Genomic DNA, 24,737 nt, shown 5'->3' on the forward strand with positions numbered 1-24,737 from the left:
ATTTTGCTGTGGCGACCACTGATAAATAAGGGACTAAGCCGAAGGAAAATGAATGAATGAGATGCTAATGGTCTAATCTGATTCAATGATCTATGCTAAGCTAAGCTAAAAGTGCTCCCACTGTAGCTGAAGATCGGCTGAATGAATTCAAAAATGCTAAATATTCAACTGTTTAACACTATAGGGAGTTGTAAAATGTGTAACACCTGCTTTATTTACTTGTTTTACTTTAATCTATGCTGCAGTGGGTTGCCGTGAGTTGTTACATCTGAACATCGTCTGCAGGCCTCCAGTCATCTGATCAGGCAGGGCTGTTTCTCCTCTGACGCTCATGATTAATTTACAGCAGGAGGAGCTGAAAGCGAACACCAGTCCTGCTAAGTCACCATGGCTGCAGTGAGGAGAGGCTGTCCCTGTGGACCCGCTTCATCTCAGTCCTCCAGCACAACACTGCAGGAAAACATGGCTAAAAACATGGCTAAAACTGTCCTGCTGCTGCTCTTCTGTCAGGGGATCCGCGCAGGTAAACGCATCTTCACTTTTTAGTGTGCTACATGCATGACATTTGATGATAGATTATGTTACAGATTGCAATAATATAAAAAATGCAGCTGCCTTGTAAATAATGAATGATTGGTAAATAATAATGGCAACAAAAAGACTTTTCAGTGTGCTACATGCATGATATTATATGACATTATACTATGACCTTGTTATCAGTTAATCACATGCAAGTCCTCTTGTCTGTTGTTTTTTTTCTCTGTTACTGAAGTAATTGTTCAGTTCCTGAATGTTTTTTTATTATTATTTTACAATATGGTACGGCTTGTTTGTCATGAAAATTTTATTTAACCTTGACTTGGATAGCAGCAGAGTCAGAAAGTTTCCATTATAGATGTACACTCACCGGCCACATTATTAGGTACACCTGTCCAACTGCTCGCTAACGCACATTTCTTATCAGCCAATCACATGACAGCAACTCAATGCGTTTAGGCATGTAGACATGGTCAAGACGTTCTGCTGAAGTTTAAACCGAACATCAGGATGGGGAAGAAAGGAGATTTAAGTGACTTTGAATGTGGCATGGTTGTTGGTGCCAGACGGGCTGGTCTGAGTATTTCAGAAACTGCTGATCTACTGGGATTTTCATGCACAACCATCTCTAGAGTTTACAGAGAATGGTCTGAAAGGAGAAAATATCCAGTGAGCGACAGTTCTGTGGGTGCAAATGTCTTGTTGATGCCAGAGGTCAAAGGAGAATGGCCAGACTGGTTCCAGCTGATAGAAAGGCAACACTAACTCAAATAACCTCTCGTTACAACCGAGGTATGCAGAAGAGCATCTGTGAAAGCACAACACGTCCAACCTTGAGGCGGATGGGCTACAGCAGCAGAAGACCACACCGGCTGCCACTCCTGTCAGCTAAGCAAAGGAAACTGAGGCTACAATTCAAACAGGCTCACCAAAATTGGACAATAGAAGATTGGAAAAACGTTGCCTAGTCTGATGAGTCTAGATTTCTGCTGCGACATTCGGATGGTAGGGTCAGAATTTGCCATCAGCAACATGAAATCATGGATCCGTCCTGCCTTGTATCAACAATTTAGGCTGGTGGTGTAATGGTGTGGGGGATATTTTCTTGGCACACTTTGGCTCATTAGTACCAATTGAGCATCTTGTTAATGCCACAGCCTACCTGAGTATTGTTGTTGACCATGTCCATCCCTTTATGACAACAGTGTTCCCATCTTCTGATGGCTACTTCCAGCAGGATAGTGTGCCATGTCATAAATGACAAATCATCTCAGACTGGTTTCTCGAACATGACAATAAGTTACTCAAATGGCCTCCACAGTCACCAGAACTCAATCCAATTGAACACCTTTGGGATGTGGTGGAACGGGAGAATGGCATCATGGATGTGCAGCCTACAAATTTGCAGCAACTGCGTGATGCTATCATATGGACCAAAATCTCTGAGGAATATTTCCAGTACCTTGTTGATTCTATGCCACGAAGGATTAAAGCAGTTCTGAAGGCAACAGGGGGTCCAACCCAATACTAGTAAGGTGTTCCTAATAAACTGGCCAGTGAGTGTATATTTGCCTTGAAATTATTATTACTTACCTTGATACATTTTTTATTTTTACATTTGTATATGTTTGTTGGTAACTCTTACTCTGACAATATTGGGCGTAAAGTTAATGTGAGTTAATATATTTACTAACAATGAACACTACATTTATGAAAGCATTTATTCTTCTTTTTAAACATTAGTAAATGAGAATAAAATCATTTATTATTTATGTTAGCTCATGGTGCATTAACTTATGTTAGCAAGCATGAATTTTATAAAGCCATTAGTAAATGTAGAAATAAAATAACATTAACTATGTGTCCCATATTATAAAAGTGTAACCTGTCAGCAAATGTAAGCTCTTAAAGTATAAAGATTTATTCATAAAATGCTATCATGTCATGTCCCAATGTGATATCTTTTTTTTTAAAAATAAATTGTGATACTTTTGGTATACTTTTTCATAAGTTGAACATAGTTGTGTCTGATTGGACACTTGTATAATCAATAGGCAAGGCAAGGCAAGTTTATTTATATAGCACATTTCATACACAGTGGCAATTCAAAGTGCTTCACATAAACAGGAATAAAAGAAACAAGTATAAGAGAAATCAAAACAAATAATAAAAATGCTAAAAAAATAAAAATAAAATAATAAATAAGCATAAAAACAGATAAAATGTGTTATAAAAGAATTAAAAAGAAGAGAAAAATATAATAGTGCGATCTGTCGGACGTAGCACAGTGCTCATTCAGTAAAGGCACAGCTAAACAGATGTGTTTTCAGTCTTGATTTGAATGTGCCTAATGTTGGAGCACATCTGATCGTTTCTGGAAGCTGATTCCAGCAGCGAGGGGCGTAGTAGCTGAAAGCCGATTCACCCTGCTCTGACTGAACTCTTGGGATTTCTAATCTATTTGATCCTAAAGATCTGAGTGATCTGTTAGGTTTGTATTCAGTGAGCATATCTGTAATGTATTGAGGTCCTAGGCCATTTAGTGATTTATAGACCAGTAATAATACTTTAAAATCTATTCTGAATGTAACTGGGAGCCAGTGTAAAGACCTGAGGACAGGTGTGATGTGCTCTGATTTCCTGGTTCTGGTCAGAATTCTGGCCGCAGCGTTCTGGATGAGCTGCAACTGTCTGACTGTGTTTTTGGGAAGGCCAGTGAGGAGGCCATTACAGTAATCCACCCTGCTGCTGATAAAAGCATGAACAAGTTTCTCTAAGTCCTCACAGAAAACAAAGCATCTAATTCTTGCAATGTTTTTGAGATGATAGTATGCTGATTTAGTAACTGCTTTGATATGACTATTGAAACTCAGATCTGACTCCAGAGCCAATAGTATTTAAGTCAAGTTTAATTGTGCAGGGGCATTTTTAGTGACCTTAGCTTTAATTGTGTGGTAATTTTTTGTCTGAATATAATTTCTCACCCTGATATTTAGTAGAATGGAAGACATTTTATGATGTTTCTGTTTTTCAGATACAACTTCTTCTCCAGAGTCTGATCCTGTAGTTACAACTCGAAAAGCTGCACCCAAAGGTGTCATACTCTAACAACACAAGCATGCATTTGACATCAACATAAATAAACCGCACATTTAGACGTCATTTTTATACTACGAAAAATAGCTGCAATGAAGATGTTTGTTTTGCTGATCAAGCCGTATATGGTTTCTTGGCATACAGGTCAAGGTCAAGTCATTATTGAAGAGCTTGCAATCCTGACACCCCAATATATCGAGCTCTTATGCAACCTCACCGACATACCAAACAACCCTCCATACATGACTGGCTATTGGACTAAAGATGGAGAAGAAATCGAAAACTCTGAAGAAACTATAAATAGAAACAATGCACAGTATATCCTTAAAAAGACGTAAGTGAATGTCTGGTTCAGAACATTATCATGTGGGATTTCTGATAAAAATGTTAAAATAATGTGTAGAAAACTGTTAACCCTTGTGTATTGTTCAAACTATCCTATTGTTATGTTCGGGGCTGTTTTAGCCCCATTGACTTCCATTATAATTACTTTTATTTTTATTGCAAAAGCCTAAAATTGGCTAATTTTACCTCTTCACTACAGGGAAAACCACTAACAATAAAGAAAGCAAGATTATATGGGGTTAATGTCTTTGCAATTACAAAATGTTGTTATAATAGAAGTCAGTGGGGTAAAAAATATGGAAGCTCATACCCGCCACTGAATAAAATAAATAAATAAATACAATGTAAAAAAAAAAATTATAAAGTCAGAATTGTGAGTTATAAAGTCAGAATTGTGAGTTATAAAGTCAGAATTGCGAGTTAAGTCAGAATTACGAGTTATAAAGTCAGAATTGCGAGTTATAAAGTCAGAATTGCGAGTTAAGTCAGAATTGCGAGTTATAAAGTCAGAATTCTGAGTCATAAAGTCAGAATTGCGAGTTATAAAGTCAGAATTCTGAGTCATAAAGTCAGAATTGCGAGTTATAAAGTCAGAATTGCGAGTTAAAAAGTCAGAGTTACGAGTTATTAAGTCAGAATTGCGAGTTAAGTCAGAATTGCGAGTTATAAAGTCAGAATTCTGAGTTATAAAGTCAGAATTGCAAGTTATTAAGTCAGAGTTCCGAGTTATAAAGTCAGAATTGCGAGTTATTAAGTCAGAGTTCCGAGTTATAAAGTCAGAATTGCGAGTTATAAAGTCAGAATTGCGAGTTAAGTCAGAATTGCGAGTTATAAAGTCAGAATTCTGAGTTATAAAGTCAGAATTGCGAGTTATAAAGTCAGAATTGCGAGTTAAAAAGTCAGAGTTACGAGTTATTAAGTCAGAATTGCGAGTTAAGTCAGAATTGCGAGTTATAAAGTCAGAATTCTGAGTTATAAAGTCAGAATTGCGAGTTAAAAAGTCAGAGTTACGAGTTATTAAGTCAGAATTGCGAGTTAAGTCAGAATTGCGAGTTATAAAGTCAGAATTGCGAGTTATAAAGTCAGAATTGCGAGTTATAAAGTCAGAATCTGAGTTATAAAGTCAGAATTGCGAGTTATAAAGTCAGAATTGCGAGTTATAAAGTCAGAATTGCGAGTTATAAAGTCAGAATTGCGAGTTATAAAGTCAGAATTCTGAGTTATAAAGTCAGAATTGCGAGTTATAAAGTCAGAATTGCGAGTTAAAAAGTCAGAGTTACGAGTTATAAAGTCAGAATTGCGAGTTAAAAAGTCAGAGTTACGAGTTATTAAGTCAGAATTGCGAGTTAAGTCAGAATTGCGAGTTATAAAGTCAGAATTCTGAGTTATAAAGTCAGAATTGCGAGTTAAAAAGTCAGAGTTACGAGTTATTAAGTCAGAATTGCGAGTTAAGTCAGAATTGCGAGTTATAAAGTCAGAATTGCGAGTTATAAAGTCAGAATTGCGAGTTATAAAGTCAGAATCTGAGTTATAAAGTCAGAATTCTGAGTTATAAAGTCAGAATTGCAAGTTATTAAGTCAGAGTTCCGAGTTATAAAGTCAGAATTGCGAGTTATAAAGTCAGAATTGCGAGTTATAAAGTCAGAATTGTGAGTTATAAAGTCAGAATTGCGTCTTTATAACTAGTTATTATGTCTTTATAACTCAGAGTTGTGACTTTATAACTCAGATTCTGACTTTATAACTCAGATTCTGACTTTATAACTCAAAATTATTCAAAAATATTTTTTAAATTTTTATTACATTTAAATTTTTTTTAATTCAGTGGCGGGAACGAGCTTTCATAAAAACAGCAACTAACATATCAAAAGGGCAGTAAATTTGCTGTGTTTGAGTGTTTTCCAAAGCAGTTTCCTAAAATATGTGTCAAAATAAGATTTGTCAACAAAAGTCATTCCATTTGCTGAAAGAGAAATTTGTGGCCAAATTAACACTCAAAAAATCCCCCCAGAGTGGATGAAAACATCCTTAACAGCACAAATGGTTAAAATAAATGAGCAATTCAGTAAATTTAGCACAGCTTTCAGTTGTTTAATCCTCTTCAGTTTCAGCATACAGGCCAGAGATCTGGGAAATTATTCGTGTGTCTTCAGAGAAAATGATGCACGAGTGACGTTTATTTTACAAGGTATGTTTATCATTTTAAAGAAACACGAACGTTTTTTTTTTTCGGAAATAGACTCATTTTACAACTTTACAGCATTTAAACAGGTGAGTTTTTACCATATTTATACCATATTTATCATAATGTTGAATCCATTCAGCTGATCTCGGGGTCTGGCGGGAGCACTTGTAGCTCAGTTTAGCATAAATCATTGATACAAGACAGAATATTTAAAATCGCCATAACTCCCCACCCCACATATCCTGATATCTGTGACTACCACAACCCCTGACATCAGCCCACTTAGCGTGATTACTACGGCCGTCACAACCGCCCCATCCCCCGCCCCTCTGTGACTGTGCTGGAATCAGTTACATCTGGCAACACCGGTTGAGGGTAGCGGGACAGTCCTTTGCCTAGAGCGGCAGTTCAGCTTGCTCTGGCCCTGAGCCCAGGGAACATCATTTATCATTTGTGAAAAAAGTGGTTTGTTCCTTTTATATCAACGATGAATTTGGTTTTGATGTATTTTTTTCCTCAAGTTCCTGTGATGAAGGACAAACGGGACAAGCCTGTGGTGAGCTACATTGGAGATTCAGTTGTACTGGAGTGTAAACTCAAACAAATGCCAAACACATGGAACTGGTACAAGGCAAACAACACTGAAAAGGTGCAGTATAGTAGGACATTTGTAACATGTTTCTGTTATTAGTTTTAGATTTTGTTTCTTTTTATAGTAACACTTTACAATAAGGTTCATTACAGTATTTGTTCATGTCACTTAATGTTAGTTAATGACGATACAGTTGTTCATTGTTAGTTCATGTAACTCATTGTGCATTAACTAATGTGCACAAGTATGAATTTGGATTAACATTGTATGTTAATAATCCATTAAGGTGTATACAGTTGAAGTCAGAATTATTAGCCCCCCTTTGATTTTTTTTCTTTTTTAAATATTTCTCAAATGATGTTTAACAGAGCAAGAAAATGTTCACAGTATTTCTGATAATATTTTTTCTTCTAGGGAAAGTCTTATTTGTTTTATTTCAGCTAGAATAAAAGCAGTTTTTTTTAAAGCATTTTAAGGTCATTATTATTAACACCTTTAAGCTATATATTTTTTAGATAGTCTACAGAACAAACTATCGTTATACAATGACTTGCCTAATTACCCTAACCTGCCTAGTTAACCTAATTAACCTAGTTAAGCCTTTAAATGTCACTTTAAGCTGTATAGAAGAGTCTTGAAAAATATCTAGTCAAATATTATTTACTGTCATCATGGCAAAGATAAAATAAATCAGTTATTAAAACTATTATGTTTAGAAATATGTTGAATTTTTTTTTCTTTCGGTTAAACAGAAATTGGGGAAAAAAATAAACAGGGGGGCTAATAATTCTGACTTCAACAATATATATATATATATACCTATATATATATACATATATATGAGCAATATCACACTCGTAGCAGTGCGGTGTGGCTGTATATCGGCACTGGTGGAAGGCGTGTGTTGGTGTTGCCGAGTGCCTTAGTGTCCCACCAGTGACTATATACAGCCACATTACACTGCTACGAGTGTGATATTGCATTTATACAACAGTTTGACGGCACAGTTATGTTTTTAAAAAAGAAAATTAAACACAGAGTCTAAAAACCCTTCTGTATTAACCACTTTCATCTGCAGCTGATGTCAGAACAGCAGAAAGCATTACTAATTTACCGACGCGCTGTCTCTCAGAAAATATAAATATTTAAAATAGGCTCTATCCTTATAAATAAACTGCATAGTTGCAATTTAAACAACTATTCTCGACTAAAAAAAGGCTCAAAAGAACATTATGTTGCCAAATAGCAGCATTATTTGTTACACTGGAGAGTGTCCTCTGCTTGTTGCTGTATGTGGGCGGAATAATACACAAGGGTGAAGGGTGAAGAGCCAGTACGAGTGCTGTTACTGGCAGAATATTGCATGGCTATCAACCAATCAGATTCAAGAACCAGACAGAACTGTTGTATAAATATATATACATGTATATATTATACTATATACATTTTACTATATATATATATATATATATATATATATATATATATATATATATATATATATATATATATACACACACTAGCAGCAGTGGGATATGGCTGTACTGTAAATCGGTACTGGTGGGAAGAATTCTTGAGGCTGAGTGCCGTGGTGTCCCACCAGTGACAATATACAGCCATATCGTACTGCTACGGGTGTTATATTGTGTTTATACAACAGTTCGACTGCATAATAGTGTATATAGAAAGAAAATCAATCATGGAAAGTCTCAAAAAGCTTTTGTATAAGCAATCCTTTTGTACTTTCTTCCGCCATTCATTCACATCTGCAGCTGACGTCAGAACAGCAGACAGCTAACGCACGCCTCCCACCAGTGCTGATACACAGCTATAACTCATTGCTACTCGTGTGATTTTGCTCATATATACATATTTACTTCCACTTTTATTTCATTTTTGAACTTTTTCTCTCTGTTCACAGGAGCTCATCAATGTTACCGCAGACCCTCTGAAGTACAAGATCTTTCTGAATGGAAATGAAACCAAGCTGACTGTGCTGAATCTGACCGAGGCTCAATCTGGAAAGTACATCTGCAGTGCTGAGTTTGACATCAAAGCCAGCGAGTCTCAGGTGGAGCTGAAGGTGTTGTCGTACACTGAGCCTCTCAAACCCTTCGTGGCCATCGTGGCTGAGGTCCTGCTGCTCGTCACACTCATCTGTGTGTGGGAGAAATGCAGCAAACCCAAACACAGCAGCTCTTCTGCAGGTCACACACACTCAACTCTCTACAGTTTACTTAGAGCACGGGTGTCCCAAAGTCGGTCCTGGAGGGCCGGTGTCCTGCATAGTTTAACTCCAACTTTCTTCAACACACCTCCCTGGAAGTATCTAGTATACCTAGAAAGAGTTTGATTAGCTGGTTCAGGTGTGTTTAATTGGGGTTGGAACTAAAATATGCAGGACACCGGCCCTCCAGGACCGACTTTAGACACCCCTGATCTAGAGGTTTCTTTAAGTTTCCATCTGCTAAAATATTTATTTTTTCCATTAGCTTTTTATTTTAATTGTTTTTGTAATTATGTTCTTTTTTTATTACTTATTTTCCATTTATGGTTAGCTTTAATATATATGTACACTACACTACCTGACAAAAGTCTTGTCGCCTATTCAAGTTTTAGGAACAGCAAATAATAAGTTGTCTTCTAGTTGATCATTTGGTGTCAGAAGTGGCTTATATGAAAGGCAAAGGCCTCTAGATTACGCTTATTTTAGCAAAATAAAATATGATCATGCCTTGATTTTGAATTATTTAATTAGGACAGTAAGGTCTGACTTTGCTTAGACAAAAGTCTTGTCACTTAACAGAAATAATGTCCAATATAGAATATAAAGTCATGGTGCAGTGGAAAAAGAATGAATATTGTGAATGACTCCCATGAGCTTGGAGGACTGCATCCACACATCTCTGCAATGACTCAAATCACTTATTAATAAAGTCATCTGGAATGGCAAAGAAAGCGTTCTTGCAGGACTTCCAGAGTTCATCAAGAGTCTTTAGATTCATCTTCAACGCCTCCTCCTTCATCTTACCCCAGATATGCTCAATAATGTTCATTTCAGGTGACTGAGCTGGCCAATCCTGGAGCACTTTGACCTTCTTTGCTTTCAGGAACTTTGATGTGGAGGCTGAAGTATGAGGAGCACTATCCTGCTGAAGAATTTGCCCTCTCCTATGGTTTGTAATGTAATGGCCAGCACAACTGTCTTGATACCTCGGACTGTTGATGTTGTCATCCACTCCGCAGATCTCTCACATATCCCCATACTGAATGTAACCCCAAACCATGATTATTTTTTCACCAAACTTGACTGAGTTCTGTGAGAATCTTGGGTCCATGTGGGTTCAAGCAAGTCTTCTGCAGTATTTGTGATGATTGAGATGCAGTTCAACAGATGATTCATCTGAAAAATCGACCTTCTGACCTCTCCTTTTTCAAATGATGAACTAGAAGTCAAGTTATTATTTGTTCCTCTTACAACTGGGATCAACGACAAGACTTTTGTCATATGGTGTGCGTGTGAATGTATGTATATATATATATATATAATTTATTCGTTTTTCAATTTTGACATGACACATTTTATTTGAGTAATTGAGTATTTATTTATAATTTTGTTATATATTACTATAAGAATATTTCTAATGAGGTTCATGTTCTTTATTTATATATAGATTATATATTTGTATTTTTTTTTTGCTTATTAATGATAGTTTTCTAATTTTTAGTTATACGCTAAGATAACATCTAATTAAAAATATTTGTATTTTAATTTACATAAATATCTTTATAAAAAGAATGTCTAGAATGCAATTCACAAATGAATAATAACACAGGATTTATTCATGTGCAGATGACGATGTGTACTCTGAACAAACCAGCAAACTGTGAGTGTGTTTTCAGATTTTACACTTTAGCGAAATGCTTGATTAAAAAAAATCAGACATCAGTGATGTTTTATTTATCTTTCAGCACTCATGATGAGAGCAATGGAGTGGAAAACAACACAACAAGACAAAGAAAACTGGAGCACTGAGATCTCTCTGTTCTCAGGAGCAGCACTGAATAATACATCGCCTTTATAATCTGGCTCCAATCCAATGAGCAATAATGTTTTGCTAAACCTGTTTAGTAATATAACAAGTATATATATATATATATATATATATATATATATATATATATATATATATATATATATATATATATATATATAATGTATGTATGTTTGTATGTACACATATACATAAACTTATACTGTGTATTCAATATATACATTCTCAATCTTAAGTATTAAAAGTATGAGGGATGTTTTCCTAGCCTCCAGTATAGTGTTATTGAGATCGGTTCAAGTCTGACATTTTTCTGTTTGTCACATTGTTAATTTTGAACTATTTGAATACTCATGCATATTTAATTTTTCAATATAATGAAAGAAAATGTCTAAAATACGCTTGTAAGTGCTTCTTTTATCAAATTTTATTAATTTATGTTAATGTAATCAAGACAGAGTATAATAAAACATATTAATCACATTCACTATATTTCCCAGCTGATTAATGAATTATAATGATATTAACAATTGTTCAAAAATGTTTTGGGCTATATGCAAATGAGGCATTATTTAACTAACAATTGGCAGAAAACTATGATTGTATGTTTAATATGCAAATGACTTGCCAAAAAAAAAATCATATTTACATGCATATTTAGTACGCAAATGAGGCATTGTTTAATTAAATATGCACTCATTTGTATACATTTCTCGAAAAAAAAATATCTAAACACTGGATGGAGACTTTTTTTCTTCATTTTTTGACAAAATAATTAATTATATTCACTATCTTCCACAGCTGAAGATTATAATGATTATTTTAAGAATTGCCCCCCCAAAAATGTTTGATGGTATGTTTAATATGCAAATGAGTTGCCAAAAATTTGATTGTATGCTTAATATGCAAATGACTTGACCAAAAAATATGATTGTTTGTTACATATGCAAATGACTTGCCAAAAAATTCGATTGTATGCTTAATATGCAAATGACTTGACCAAAAAAATATGATTGTTTGTTACATATGCAAATGACTTGCAAAAAAATTGATAATTGTTTGTTTAATATGCAAATGACTTGCCAAAAAATGCATGATTGCATATTTGATATGCAAATGATGCATTATTTAATCAAATATGCACTCATTTGCATACATTTCTAGAAAAACAAATCTAAACGAAGATATAAAATCCTTTTTTTCTTCACTTTTTGACAAAATATTTAATCATATTCACCATCTTCCACAGCTGATTGATTAATTATAATGATTTTATTAAGAATTTGCCAAAAATATGATTGTACGTTTAATATGCAAAAGACTTGCCAAAAATGCACGATTGCATGTTTAATATGCAAATGAGGTATTATTTTATTAAAAAATCCCTTATTTGCATTCATTAAAAAAAAGGCTGTATAAAATATTGCAATGCATATAAATATAAACGATGCAATATGTCAAACCTTTAACCGAGAGAATAACATTTTAAAAAAAAGTAAAATAATAAATAAAACAAGAGAAAACCACAGACTTGGCAACCCTGTAAGTAGGAGTCTGCAACAGCTGTGTGTGTGTGTGTGCGTGTGTGTGCGTGTGTTTGTGTGTTAGTCTTCTTGCTTGTCAAAAATGAATCATACTACATAAACCATAGATAAAACTTCCCCCAACTAGAATTATTTATTTTCAAAAAGCAAATTAAGTAAATCTCAAACATTTCTTCCCCAAATATTTGTTTATTTTATGTTTATCACAAGAGACATTCAAACATGGCTAAAATATGATAGACTAAAATAATATTAATATACATGTTGATGCATAGACGACACATTTATTATTAGGACAGAGTAAAAAGCAAAAGACATTTCGGTAACACCCTACTTTAAAGGGAATAGGTCAATAGAGTCTGAATATACAGTTCCTGGTCGATATGCAGCGACACTGAAAAAGGATTTTTAACCATGATAATTATGTTTGTCATCAAATATTTTGATATTTATATATAATCACACACAAAAAAACTATGTAAAATCCAATTTTCCAACTTTTAAGGACAGTCCACCTCCGCGACTACTTGATAATCATTTATAGAATCATTTTTCCCACCCTAAAGTAACACCCAATCTCTATGCATTTCTTTAATGGAAAACAAAAATAATATTGCAGTGTTTTTGTGTGTGTGTCTACACTGTAAAAAATATGTTTTGCTGCTTGTTCAAACTATTTATTTAAAGGTGCAGTATGTAAGTTTGACACCCAGTGGTTAAACTAGGTATTGCACCCCTTGTTCAAAACACATGCAAGCGCGGGTTGCCAGATTGACGACATCAACAGAATTGTGCCTGACTGTCGAGCCTAAAGTCTGATTTAAGGCTGATTTAAACCGTGTAAACCTTAAATAAAAGCAATGGCACAAGACATAAGAATATTTTCCATATTAAAAAGACATTTTGTCCTAATCAACACCTGAAATATATAGAAACGGCTTCTATTTCTTGCAGCTGAACAACAGAAAACTATGAAAACGATCACCTCAGGTACACCTCATGTGCTTTATTCATTGTTTAATGCTAATAATGTGAGTTTGAATGCCATTTTACCTGACATTTATTGTCATACTACTGAAAGCAGCAGCAGATAGTTCACCTCAGATCTGGAAAATAAAATAAACCATTTGAAATGGAACTTTAGAACTGTGGAATAACGCAAACCAACACATATCAGTGATTCAGCGTCTACATTTAATAATGTTAAAAAGGGTTAATATGTATCAATTAGATTATAAACCTTACTATTTCCCTGGAGTGCAGTGAGTGCACTATTCTATGCTTCTGAATGGGTCCTTTCTGGGTTTCTGGGTCCTTCGTCTGGTCAAAACAGCCAAATTTTTTATCACTGCAAATCTCTTCACGTAGCGTGTTGTTAGGACACGGAGTTACAATGTAACCTGCTCACCTAATGTTTACGTTGGTAATGTTTATATTATTTGCTAATTAATAACCTCATGTGGAACTCTCAATATGAGTCTCATTTTGGAGTCTGCTACTGTCCACCGGAGGTCGAATTTCGGTCACGAACACATACTTTGAGAGCCTTCATGACTGAATGAATAAAATACTCTGTTTTCTCCTAAGGCAACTCGGGTGCTGAAATATAATTGGCTAACCTGGCAGTGGCCAGATTAAATGATCAAAACAAAGACGGATGTTCCGGCACGTAACACACTTTCAAAGCAGAATATCTGACTTCAGCACTGTTTTCCAGATAATCAAGAATGTTCACTGAGCATGTTTCTTAAATATCTGCAAACACATGAAAGTATTTTTATTCTTTAGAAGAGTCTAAAACTTACATACAGCACCTTTAAAATTAAAATTCTTGCGATTTTCTTTTTTGGGACAACTTAATTGTTTCATGTTCAAGCCACTTAATTTTGTTAACTTAATCGATTTGCGTTCGGACAACATGAATGAATTGTATGGATGCCAACATTTTTTTTTACAGTGTAATCTACTATTAAAGTCTGTGACATCCAAACTGTTTGAAATATCTCTTCTGTATGTTCTAAATAAGAAAGGCAAGGTATTAAACAACATGAAGATGCGTAAATGAACACCGTTTTACAAACATAACCATTGGAAAAACTGACGACATTTCTGCAAAATGATAATATCCAATATAACAACATCTACAAAGTGAAATGCAGAGTTAAATCTACACTAAACCCTATCCCAAACCTAAAAAGCCATATAAAGAAGCGTTTTCTGAAGCAGCCGTGATTTTTAAGTTAGCTTCTAAAAGCATTTGATCTCTCTTTTTCAAGTTTATTGTCAAAAAACGATGATTATGTGATGTAAATATCAAAATGTAGTGGTTTAGAAATACACTGTGGTATGTTTTGAAGACATAACATCACAGTAAACACACACACACGCACAAATAAATTAATAAATTAAATTAGTAATCAATAATTGGTGATGTAATCAAACTTATTAAGAAGAGTTTACAGTAATGTTTCTTGACATTAGTGTTCATTTCAGCAACAGACTACAGTGAATTGTTCATATAAACGCATCTTTGGAGTTTTGCAAAAATGTAGGCATGTTTTTCCAATTAGCGGTCATTATTTTGAGGGTAAACTGACCATTTCAGCCAGATGTTAAACACTATTTGTCTTATAGTGTTATTTATAAAATAAATGGGTTATAAATGTACGAGGAACACCCAGAACTATGGCTCTATATCTAAAATAAACATTATTTATAGCCCCTAAGGCACTCTCAAATGAGGGAAAAAGGCAAAGGTCTCACGCGGAAGATATAATAAAACATTTAAGTGAGCAGACATCGGGGAAAAAAGAAAGAGAAACATGACAGGAAGATTTGAGATGGGTTTTGTATTCACATCCATTTGACAGTCACTGAGTCTTCAAACATCCATCCAGATGTGCTCACCTTAACTGTAAAAAACAAAAAGGTTTAGACGTTAATGCAGGAAATATAGTTTCACTTGATTTAGTCATGGCACAACTAAGACCTTCTTCTTGCTATTTTACTGTAATCCTCTAACTGAATAAAAATTGGGCTGTTTCTAATAAAATTTTTAAGTTTTTGTAAGATTGTTGTGTGTGTGTGAGTGTGTGTTATGGATTCCAGTATTGTTGGTCAGTCTCCACATGTAGTGGAGTAATTAGTTAATTCTAGATATGGACAATATTTTTGAAGCAACAAAGGTTTAAAGTTGTAAAATCATGTATTGGTATCAAATCAGAATGTAAAAACTAACTAATTAACGTACGAACGACTGAACTAACTAACTTACAAACTGACTAATTTACGAACGAACGAACTAATTAACTAACCAACTAACTAACTAACTAACTAGCTAGCTAGCTAGCTAACTAACTAACAACTAACTAACTAACTAACTAACTAACTAACTAACTAACTAACTAACTAACTAACTAACTAACGTATGAACAAATGAATTAACTGATGTAAGAGTGAATTAACTAACTACAAATTAACTAACTAGCATACGAACGAATGAATGAACTAACTAACTAACTAACTAATGTATGAGCGAATAAACAAACTAACTAATGTACGAGCGAATGAACTAACTAACTTACGAACTAATGAACTTACTAATAAACTACTAATGAAGAAACTAACATACGAATAAACGACTGAACTTACTTATGAACTAACTAACAATGAACGAATGACCTAACTAACTAACAATCCAACTGATTTACGAATGACCAAACTAACTAATGAACTACTAACTTACGAACGTAAAAACGAATGAACAAACTAACTAAATAACTTACGAACTAACTAAGGAACTTACTAGCTGACTAACTTACTAAATAACGAACAAACTCATTCATTCATTTTTTCGGCTTAGTCCCTTTATTAATTTAGGGTCGCCACAACGGAATGAACCGCCAACTTATACAGCATATGTTTTTTATGCAGCGGATGCCCTTCCAGCTGCAACCCATCTCCGGGAAACATGAATACACACTCATCCACACTCATACACTACGGACAATTTAGCCTACCCAATTCACCTATAACACATGTCTTTGGACTGTGGGGGAAACCGGAGCACCCGGAGGAAACCGACGCGAAAGCGGGGAGAACATGCAAACTTCACACAGAAACACAGAGGCTTGAACCAGCGACCTTCTTGCTTGTGACAGCACTACCTACTGCGCCACCACATCACCTACGAACAAACTAATTAACTAAATAACTAACAAATTTACTAATGAGGTTTAAAGTTGAAAAAGCATGTACTGATAGCAAATACATTTTCAGAATAACAAACTTACTAACGTACAAACTAACTAACTTGCGAATGAACGACCAAACTAACTAACTTATGAACTAACTAACAAACAAACTAACTAACTTGCGAATGAACGACCGAACTAACTAACTTCTGAACTAACTAACGAACAAACAAACTTACTTATGAACGTATGAATGACTAACTAACTGACTTTTGAATGACCAAATTAACTAACTTACAAATAAACAAATTAACTAATGAAACAAACGTACAAACGAATGACCAAACTAACTAATTTACAAACTAACTAAGGAACAAACTAACTAACTGACTAAGTAACTAAATTACAAACAAACTAACTAACAAATTTACTAATTAACTAAATTAGGAACTTACTAATGAGGTTTAAAGTTGAAAAATCATGTCCTGACATCAAATAAATTTTCAGAATGTAAGAACTAACTAACTAACGTAGGAATGACTGAACTAACTAAATTACGAACAAACAAACTAACTTTCAAACTATCTAACGAATGTACGAACAGCTGAATTAACTTACAAACTAACTAACAAATGAACAACTGAACTTACTTATGAACTAACTTACTAACCAACTAACTTACGAACACATGACAAAACTAACTGACTTATGAATTACCTAACTAACTAACTAACTAACTAACTAACTAACTAACAAACTTTCTTACGAACTTACTAACGAACTTATGAACGACTGAACTAAGTAAATAACTAACTAACTTATAAACGAACAAATTAATGAACTTACTAACTACTTAACTAACAAACGAAGTAACTAAATAACAAACAAACTAAACAACTAACAAACAACCTAAATAAACAAACTAACTAACTAACCCTGTAAGTCTTTCAACAGGGAGGTCTCTGTGTAGTATTTGACAAAATACTGTAAAAGTGTGTCATTTTTATTTGAGTGTTACCGTGGCTTTAGGTGGTATGTTGGGTTTTTGTGCGAGAACTGGTTTCTTCATTAGGCCGGGTTTGGAGCTGGGTTTTGGGGAGGCTGGAGATGCTTTCAGGCCATTGTCTTCAGACAGCTGTTCTACAGGAACTCCTGCTATTTCATAGTGTTTCTTTCTGAGTTCACCCAAACGCAGACGCTCATTCTCCAACATCGTCTCAAGCTCCAAAACCTTCACCTGCAAAAGGACATTAAAAGCAGGATCAATTATATGCATCATCCCATGATTCCACACTCAGTCACGGCATCATCAAAATACACCATTGTTTGTTGTAAATATGCGCCCTCTAGTGGTGACAATTACAAACTGTGCCTTTAAATTGTAATAATCCTTCATAATGTTCTGTCAAAACATACCTGTGATTCCATTTCTTCTTTTTTGAGCTTAATTAGAGAAAGTCCAGAGAAGTCCATGGTGTCTAAACATGCATATGAGGGGAAAACAAACTGTTACAAATACTCACAGCATCACTTGTTATTTCTTATTGAGGTGAAAGATATAAACCAAAAGCCCTCTATGGCATCACACTGACCCTTATCCTCGACCTGGTCCTGCCCTGTCTTGGTGGACGCCACCACTTTAGCAGCCATCTCATTAACATGACGAGAGGCCTGCTGGAGATTGCCAAGCTTTTTACTGCCGCGGTCAGCTTTCACCTACAGAGGGAAAGGAGAAGACCTTTATTCAGATATTCATTAAACATTCAGCTAATGGTACCCCTGAGAAAATATTGTATACTGTCAGACAGAAGCCCACAGACTTTGATTATAATTGAGGCTCTTTTCTTGACATGTTAACTATGTTAGACTTTAATAATTGACTATTTCATATAATAACTGTATAATATAATACTTGATAATAATAATATCATATAATTTATAATATATTATTTTATTGTTTTTTTTAAATTAAATGTTTAATCACATTTTTAAATGTAATTTATTTGTGCATCATTTCTGGACACTATTGTTTTTATTTATTATTACCATCAACCATTGCAACTATCTTTATATAACATCCAAATGATAAATGTTTTGACAACATTTGTGACAATTATACCATGTATGCAAGGGGTTGGGGGTTGTATTTTTTATTATTATTGTTATTATTATTTTTTCTTTTGCTAATTGTTTAAAAAAGTGCAGATACTCTTTGTATTCCCACATTCTACATAATGTTATGTATTTTTTCAATACACAATAAAAAAAAAAGAATTTGGTTGTACAGCAATAAACAAATTATTTATATTAATTGTCATGTGATAATTCGCAAACTAACAAAAAAAAACTATAGTAATTATTTTAGAATGTATAATAATGTATTTTCTTTAACTGTATAATAACAATGTGGGTAATGAAGTATGGGGAAATGTAAAAGTGGGTCTTTTCATCGCTCTGTTTAAACATCTATATTGATCTACACTGTATATACAGTAGTTAACATCCTTCCATCAAAGTTGTCCTAAAACACCCATTCTTGTCTTAGGACAATTTCGAAAAGCGTTTTTGATCCATTTCAAATATACTACTGTATATATTTACATATATAAATGTAAAAATATGAATAAATCTGGACCCACAGCTCACTCAATAGTGTTTAGCTCCCAGTTTAATGGCACAATGAAATAAAATGAACATTATTTCAATGTAATTCTCAGAATTCTTCTTGGTTGCCAGTACTATGCAAATTAAACGTATGCACCATTTCCTGGACTGACAATTTGCTGATTTGTGATTCATTCTGTGGATGCACACAAATGCCTTCCATTCCAGTGACAAGAGAAGATAAAAATGCATCATAACTTACTAAAGCTGAAGCATTTGACTTGGTGGAAGGGATAAATCATTTTATATAAATGGTAAATAAAAATGTGAAAAATGTTGAGATATTCCTTGAATCCAGCAAGATTTGTCTAGGAAATATTGTTATGTGTGTGAGTTAACCTGATTAACTCAAAAAGTACAGAACATATTATTCAATTTACAATTACAATGAGAAGCAAAAGAGATTGCAGTTGTAACTGAACGCACTGTAGTGTTTTTCTTCTGTTGAACACAAAGGAAAATACATTATAAGGAAGAAAGTGGTGAAAAAAACTATTGATTTCCATAGTATCTTTTTGTCTACTATGGATGTCAGTGGGTGCTTTATCCAACATTCTTCAGAATATCTTCTTTTTTTATCAACAGAAAAAAGAAACTCATAATTTGTTCTGAAGCAATTGAAGGTAAGTGGGGAGGAAATGTTCAGTTCTAGGTGAACTGGCATCTGTTTTTTTGCCTGATTGTTTCTCTGATTCATCGCTCTAAAAGATATACGATAAATGATATAAAAGTGAAACCTTGGAGGCTGCAACAAGCTGTGCAGTACTAGCAGCGATCTCGTGAGAGCAGACGATCAACTCTTCATATTTCCCTGTGTGCAACACCACTTTATCAGCAGAATCACTGTTGGAAGGTGAAAGCAAAGTTGTGTTAGCAAAACAATGAACTAACCATAAAATTACATAGTCAAATCTTTATAATAAAAGAAGTTGAATGTTAAAATGAATGTTCAGAAGAATGTAAGACATCAGAAAACAACAACTACAAAAATGAATAAATATAAATAAGCACAATGCAAAAACTGATTTTCTTATTCAGAGCTTTTGTCTTGTTTCTAGTCCAAATATTAAAAAACTCTTAAGAAAAGGATTTTCTAGACGAGCTAAAAATAAGTTGTTTTCAGAAATGAGTCAAAATTAAGTGAGTTTTTACTTAAAACAAGCAAAGCAATCAGCCAATGGGGTGAGAAAAATAATCTTGTTTTGGCTTTGATTTAAAGGGCACCTATGGTAAAAAACCTACTTTTCAAGCTGTTTAGATTAGATTAGATTCAACTTTATTGTTATTACACATGTACAAGTACAAGGCAACGAGACAGACATATGTGCATGTATGGTGTATAGACCGTCATATTGGGGTGATATAAGCACACCCAGTGCTTTTTTTCAATTTAACAACATAAAAAACGCTGGACCAATTGGAGCGGTTTTCAGATCGACCGCAACTTTACGTAGGAGTGCGGTCCCCCCGCCCACCAATATTGATTGACAGGCGCGTCATCATATCCTCAGTTTGTTGATTCACGTCAGCCATTTTCAGCGTGAGTCGTAGCAAAAAAGCACTAGGGTGAACACTAAAGGAACACCCTTGCTCTATTTTCAGATGCAAGGCTCATTGGGCTCAACACAAGAGCAATATTCTCCACATTATCGCTCTAATCGGAATTATTGGTTGTATCTTTAGGTAGGTTTGCAAACATGTGTACTTCTCATTGAGTCTACCTTATACTTCAGCCGTTTGCATTTCTCGCGATCCCAGAAGCTCCCTGTGATCTTAACTAGCATGCGTTTTGAATTCTAAACATAGGTTTCTATCAGGGTACACTTAAGTCGACGGCTGGGCGCCGCGGACCGCTGCAGAAACCTATATTTAGAATTCAAAAATGCGTGGCGCGACGAATCGGGACACGTCATGTCTCTGCCGCACTACAGAGAGTGTCTGGTGTGCCGTGTCGCGGCTTTGAGCGGCGCATCCAGTGCCTCAGTCAAAGTTAATTCAGTGTGCGTGGTTATTAGTTTCTGTGTACAAGCTCGGCACTTGAAACTAGCACACAGTTGGCTGTAAAACTGTACAAAGACACAAATGATTTTGTACTCTCTGCTTGGTCTGTGTCCGAGTCGTACATGTACGACTGAATGCGGATCCTCTCCTCTCAGTCTGCCTGTCTGTGTTGCAAACACAGAACGGGTGAGCTCATGGCCCCGCCCCCTTTGTTACGTTGGGCGGGAAGCCGAAACTAGTCTACATGTGAAGCAACACACCCCTAAATCAGCGAACTGTGGACACGCCCCCAACATGACACTTTTTAACACATTATAATAAAAACATCTGAATTGTGTTTTAAACTGAACCTAAACTGGCACACTCAGAAGAACCATAATATTAATATTAAATCATAAAAAAACAGGTAAACTATGTTCCCTTTAAGCTAATTTTTTTCTTACCCCTGTGGCAAACTATTAACACAGGTATTACCACAAAAGAACTGTTAATTAACAGGTATTTTACATCTCTCCAGATAAAGATCATTGTCTGATAACATTACAAACAAGGCATTGCAAAAGTATAGGTTTTAATGAGCTCTTAAACATGTATTAATACATACACCATCTGTGTCGCCCCCCATCCCACAGCTTTGGATGCAGAAATGAGACCCTCGGTCCAGCGAGAATTACGCGCATAAAACTCTCTCACTGAAGCTGCGCCCTACAAAAAAACAACAACAGTGCATGTTGTAACATCACACAGGTAACAAGCTAACACAATCACATATATGGTCATATTTTTCTATAGAAATTACACATGCTCAAGAGGCCAGTAAGTTCCGTAATGCTGGGTACATACTAGTGGTGTAACCAATCACAAATTCTACGGTTCAGACCACATTACGGTTTTTGAGTCATGGATCGAACCATTTTTTGGATCAGCAAAAAGAAGAGGCGACAAATGTACTTGCTTTCCATTTATTACCAATACAATAATGGTTTTAACAAACATATATTAGAACCTGTACTTTTAATAAAAATATAATCAAGAAATAACCAGCTGGTTAAAAAAAAGAAATTATTCAATACTGTGATGTTGCTGATAATGCTAAATGTATAAATCTAACATTATAATCTTGTACAACAACACATCTTACATTTTTTTTTTGTCTTATTTTCAATTAATAATCCAAAAACTTCATGTTTCACTACTAGACATATACATTTTGAAGAATTATTCAGTGACACATTTTTGATGGCTGGTTGCCACCTATTGGTTAAACAATGTAATTGCAACAACTTTCATTTTGAGCGTCAAGTTGCATTAAACGTTGATTTTAATCTTTATCATAAACGTTAGTGTTTATATCTGAACTATAAACTGTTATCCCAGTACTTCTGTGTCATTTGATTGTACCTAAGAAATAAAACTGGCTGAAAAGACTAAAGACTGAATCTCTTTCTCTGTCAATTGCAGATTTGAATGCAGCGCATCGAAGAATTAATAAACATATGTTAATCATCTTTTATAATTTAGGTTATAATTTAGGTTTGTGCGTGGGTGTTTGAACTGAAATCCCAATCTTTTGAAGATGAATTGTGCAGCTTTACAGTGAATGCATTAATGCAGACTAAACAAGTGACATAAAAAAACATTTAATAACTTAAGTAAGCATTTAGGTGCCACCACAGCTTCTTCCTTCAAAATTATATTTCACAGGAAAGAAAAAAAAGCTTTCATACAGTCGATCTCTCTGCGATCATTACAAATTTTATGATTAATCTAAAAGTAAATGTTAAAAAAAGTAATTAAAAAAGTAATGTTTTGGACTGTCGGAATTTCTTTGTATTGATGTAGACATGAATAAGTGAATGATGATAACTGATGTGCATTTTTTCCTGTGAAAGAATGTTTTTGAAAGTGAAGGTAAATCTTTCTTGTGTGGTTAATTATGGTATATTGAAATGAAAATGAGATCGAGTGGCCGTCTAGCTAATGATGCAATGTGATTGATTGTGGGACAAAAGGGTGGAGTATGAGCAGTGGTGTAGTCCAAAAAAAAAAGGTGGTGTACTATTACACCCGAACCAAATTTTAAATGAAATTGGGCAAAGAAACGATGAAAGTCAATGTTTCTTTGATTCATTAGCTATATATATATATATATATATATATATATATATATATATATATAATATATATATATATATATATATATATATATACATACATACATACATAGATATATACATTTTTAAGTAAGAATTTAAAATAATACACTAAAATTAGGGACGTTTAATCAGAAAAATAAGTGAGTATACCAAGGGTATGTGCAATTATTGATCCTCAGAAGTGGTAATACCCAAACAGCTTGTGGAAAAAAGTAGGCATACTGAGTATACGTGCATATAGCAAGGATTACACCACTGAGTAGGAGGATTGTGTCACACACTGAGGAAGGCATTGTGCTGAAACGTTTGTGTTTTGTATCACACGAAGAATGTAATATAAAAACTGTACAAAGCAATTATTTAATGAGTGCGAATCATGACCTTCTGAATAATCTAAAGGTAAAGAAAAAGTTATTCATCTGCAGGTCACGCGTGTTCTGAACTGTGGGTTGTGATCTGAATCAACTGTGATCACACCTCTAGTACATACTAAAATACTAAAAGATACTAAAAGATTTTCAAAATGTTAGCGATCATAAACATGAGGACAATCGTATAGTGTGTGGCCTGCCGCAATGTGACAAAGAAGACTTGAGAACAAATATGGCGAACGATAAGCTGGAGGAAACCATGACAGTCTTTGGAATGATTTTATTTTATTGGCTCAAATCCAGCCAAATTCTCCTGAGGTGTTTACTCAGTATTATATAACAAATTGAAACTTAAAAGTACAATTTGACCAAGGATTTAGTATTAACAATACTTTACCCTTCCACCTTCCACAATCTCCTTCTGCAGGTCTGTGGATGCCAACACCAGAAGACGAATGGCCTGCAGGATATTAACATTCACACAATTACACCATTGATAAACAGTGATACTTTATTTTGCAGTGCCCTTGTGTTATATGCAATTATTAGTACAGTAAATTATGCATAATTACAAGCAAGCAAATAGCCCAAATGCCAACACTGAGTCTAATCCAGTACAGTAAGTACGTACTGTAGAAACTCAAATGTTGAATTTTAGCATCAATGATTCAGTATGTGCTAATCTTACCTTCATCAGGTCAGTGCAGCTGTTCAGGATCCTTGGAGAAAAATATTAAAAGACAAGATGCATTTTTATAGGCACATGCAAAAACTCAATAACTCCTAATAACTTATATATAACACACAATAACATTAATAATTAACTAACTCATATATTATATTATGTATATATTATATATATATATATTAAAATAGTGACACTTGTTTTTAACAATTAAAAAATTTATAATATTAAACAACAACAACAACACTGACCTTTCATTGACCTCCAGCTGGACCCCTGTTGCGTCTTTTCTGGTCTGACTCATCATTTCCTATAG

At 34.4% G+C, this 24,737-nt stretch overlaps 2 protein-coding genes across 2 annotated transcripts in view; one reads left to right on the top strand and one right to left on the bottom strand.

The window, feature by feature from the left end:
* The first annotated feature begins 357 nt into the window (after positions 1-357).
* Positions 358-10,893, top strand: emb (embigin). Its single transcript, XM_056457098.1, has 8 exons — positions 358-523; positions 3,572-3,631; positions 3,778-3,967; positions 6,084-6,166; positions 6,685-6,812; positions 8,677-8,962; positions 10,609-10,642; positions 10,728-10,893. Exons 1-8 carry the CDS (start codon positions 388-390, stop codon positions 10,789-10,791), a joined length of 981 nt encoding a protein of 326 aa, XP_056313073.1. The 5' UTR covers positions 358-387; the 3' UTR covers positions 10,792-10,893.
* A 1,627-nt stretch (positions 10,894-12,520) lies between these two features.
* Positions 12,521-24,737, bottom strand: part of hip1rb (huntingtin interacting protein 1 related b) — a 67,912-nt gene continuing 55,695 nt past the window's right edge. The window contains exons 24-32 of the mRNA XM_056458762.1: positions 24,673-24,731; positions 24,425-24,455; positions 24,134-24,196; positions 21,814-21,914; positions 19,946-20,051; positions 18,137-18,260; positions 17,961-18,022; positions 17,563-17,781; positions 12,521-15,263 (exon numbers count right to left, since the gene is read on the bottom strand). Of these exons, the coding sequence (XP_056314737.1) occupies positions 15,255-15,263; positions 17,563-17,781; positions 17,961-18,022; positions 18,137-18,260; positions 19,946-20,051; positions 21,814-21,914; positions 24,134-24,196; positions 24,425-24,455; positions 24,673-24,731 (774 nt within the window). The 3' untranslated portion in view covers positions 12,521-15,254. The remainder of the gene's footprint in view (positions 15,264-17,562; positions 17,782-17,960; positions 18,023-18,136; positions 18,261-19,945; positions 20,052-21,813; positions 21,915-24,133; positions 24,197-24,424; positions 24,456-24,672; positions 24,732-24,737) is intronic.

This window comes from Danio aesculapii, chromosome 5 (genome assembly GCF_903798145.1).
Source record: "Danio aesculapii chromosome 5, fDanAes4.1, whole genome shotgun sequence".
NCBI classification, from domain to species: domain Eukaryota; kingdom Metazoa; phylum Chordata; class Actinopteri; order Cypriniformes; family Danionidae; genus Danio; species Danio aesculapii.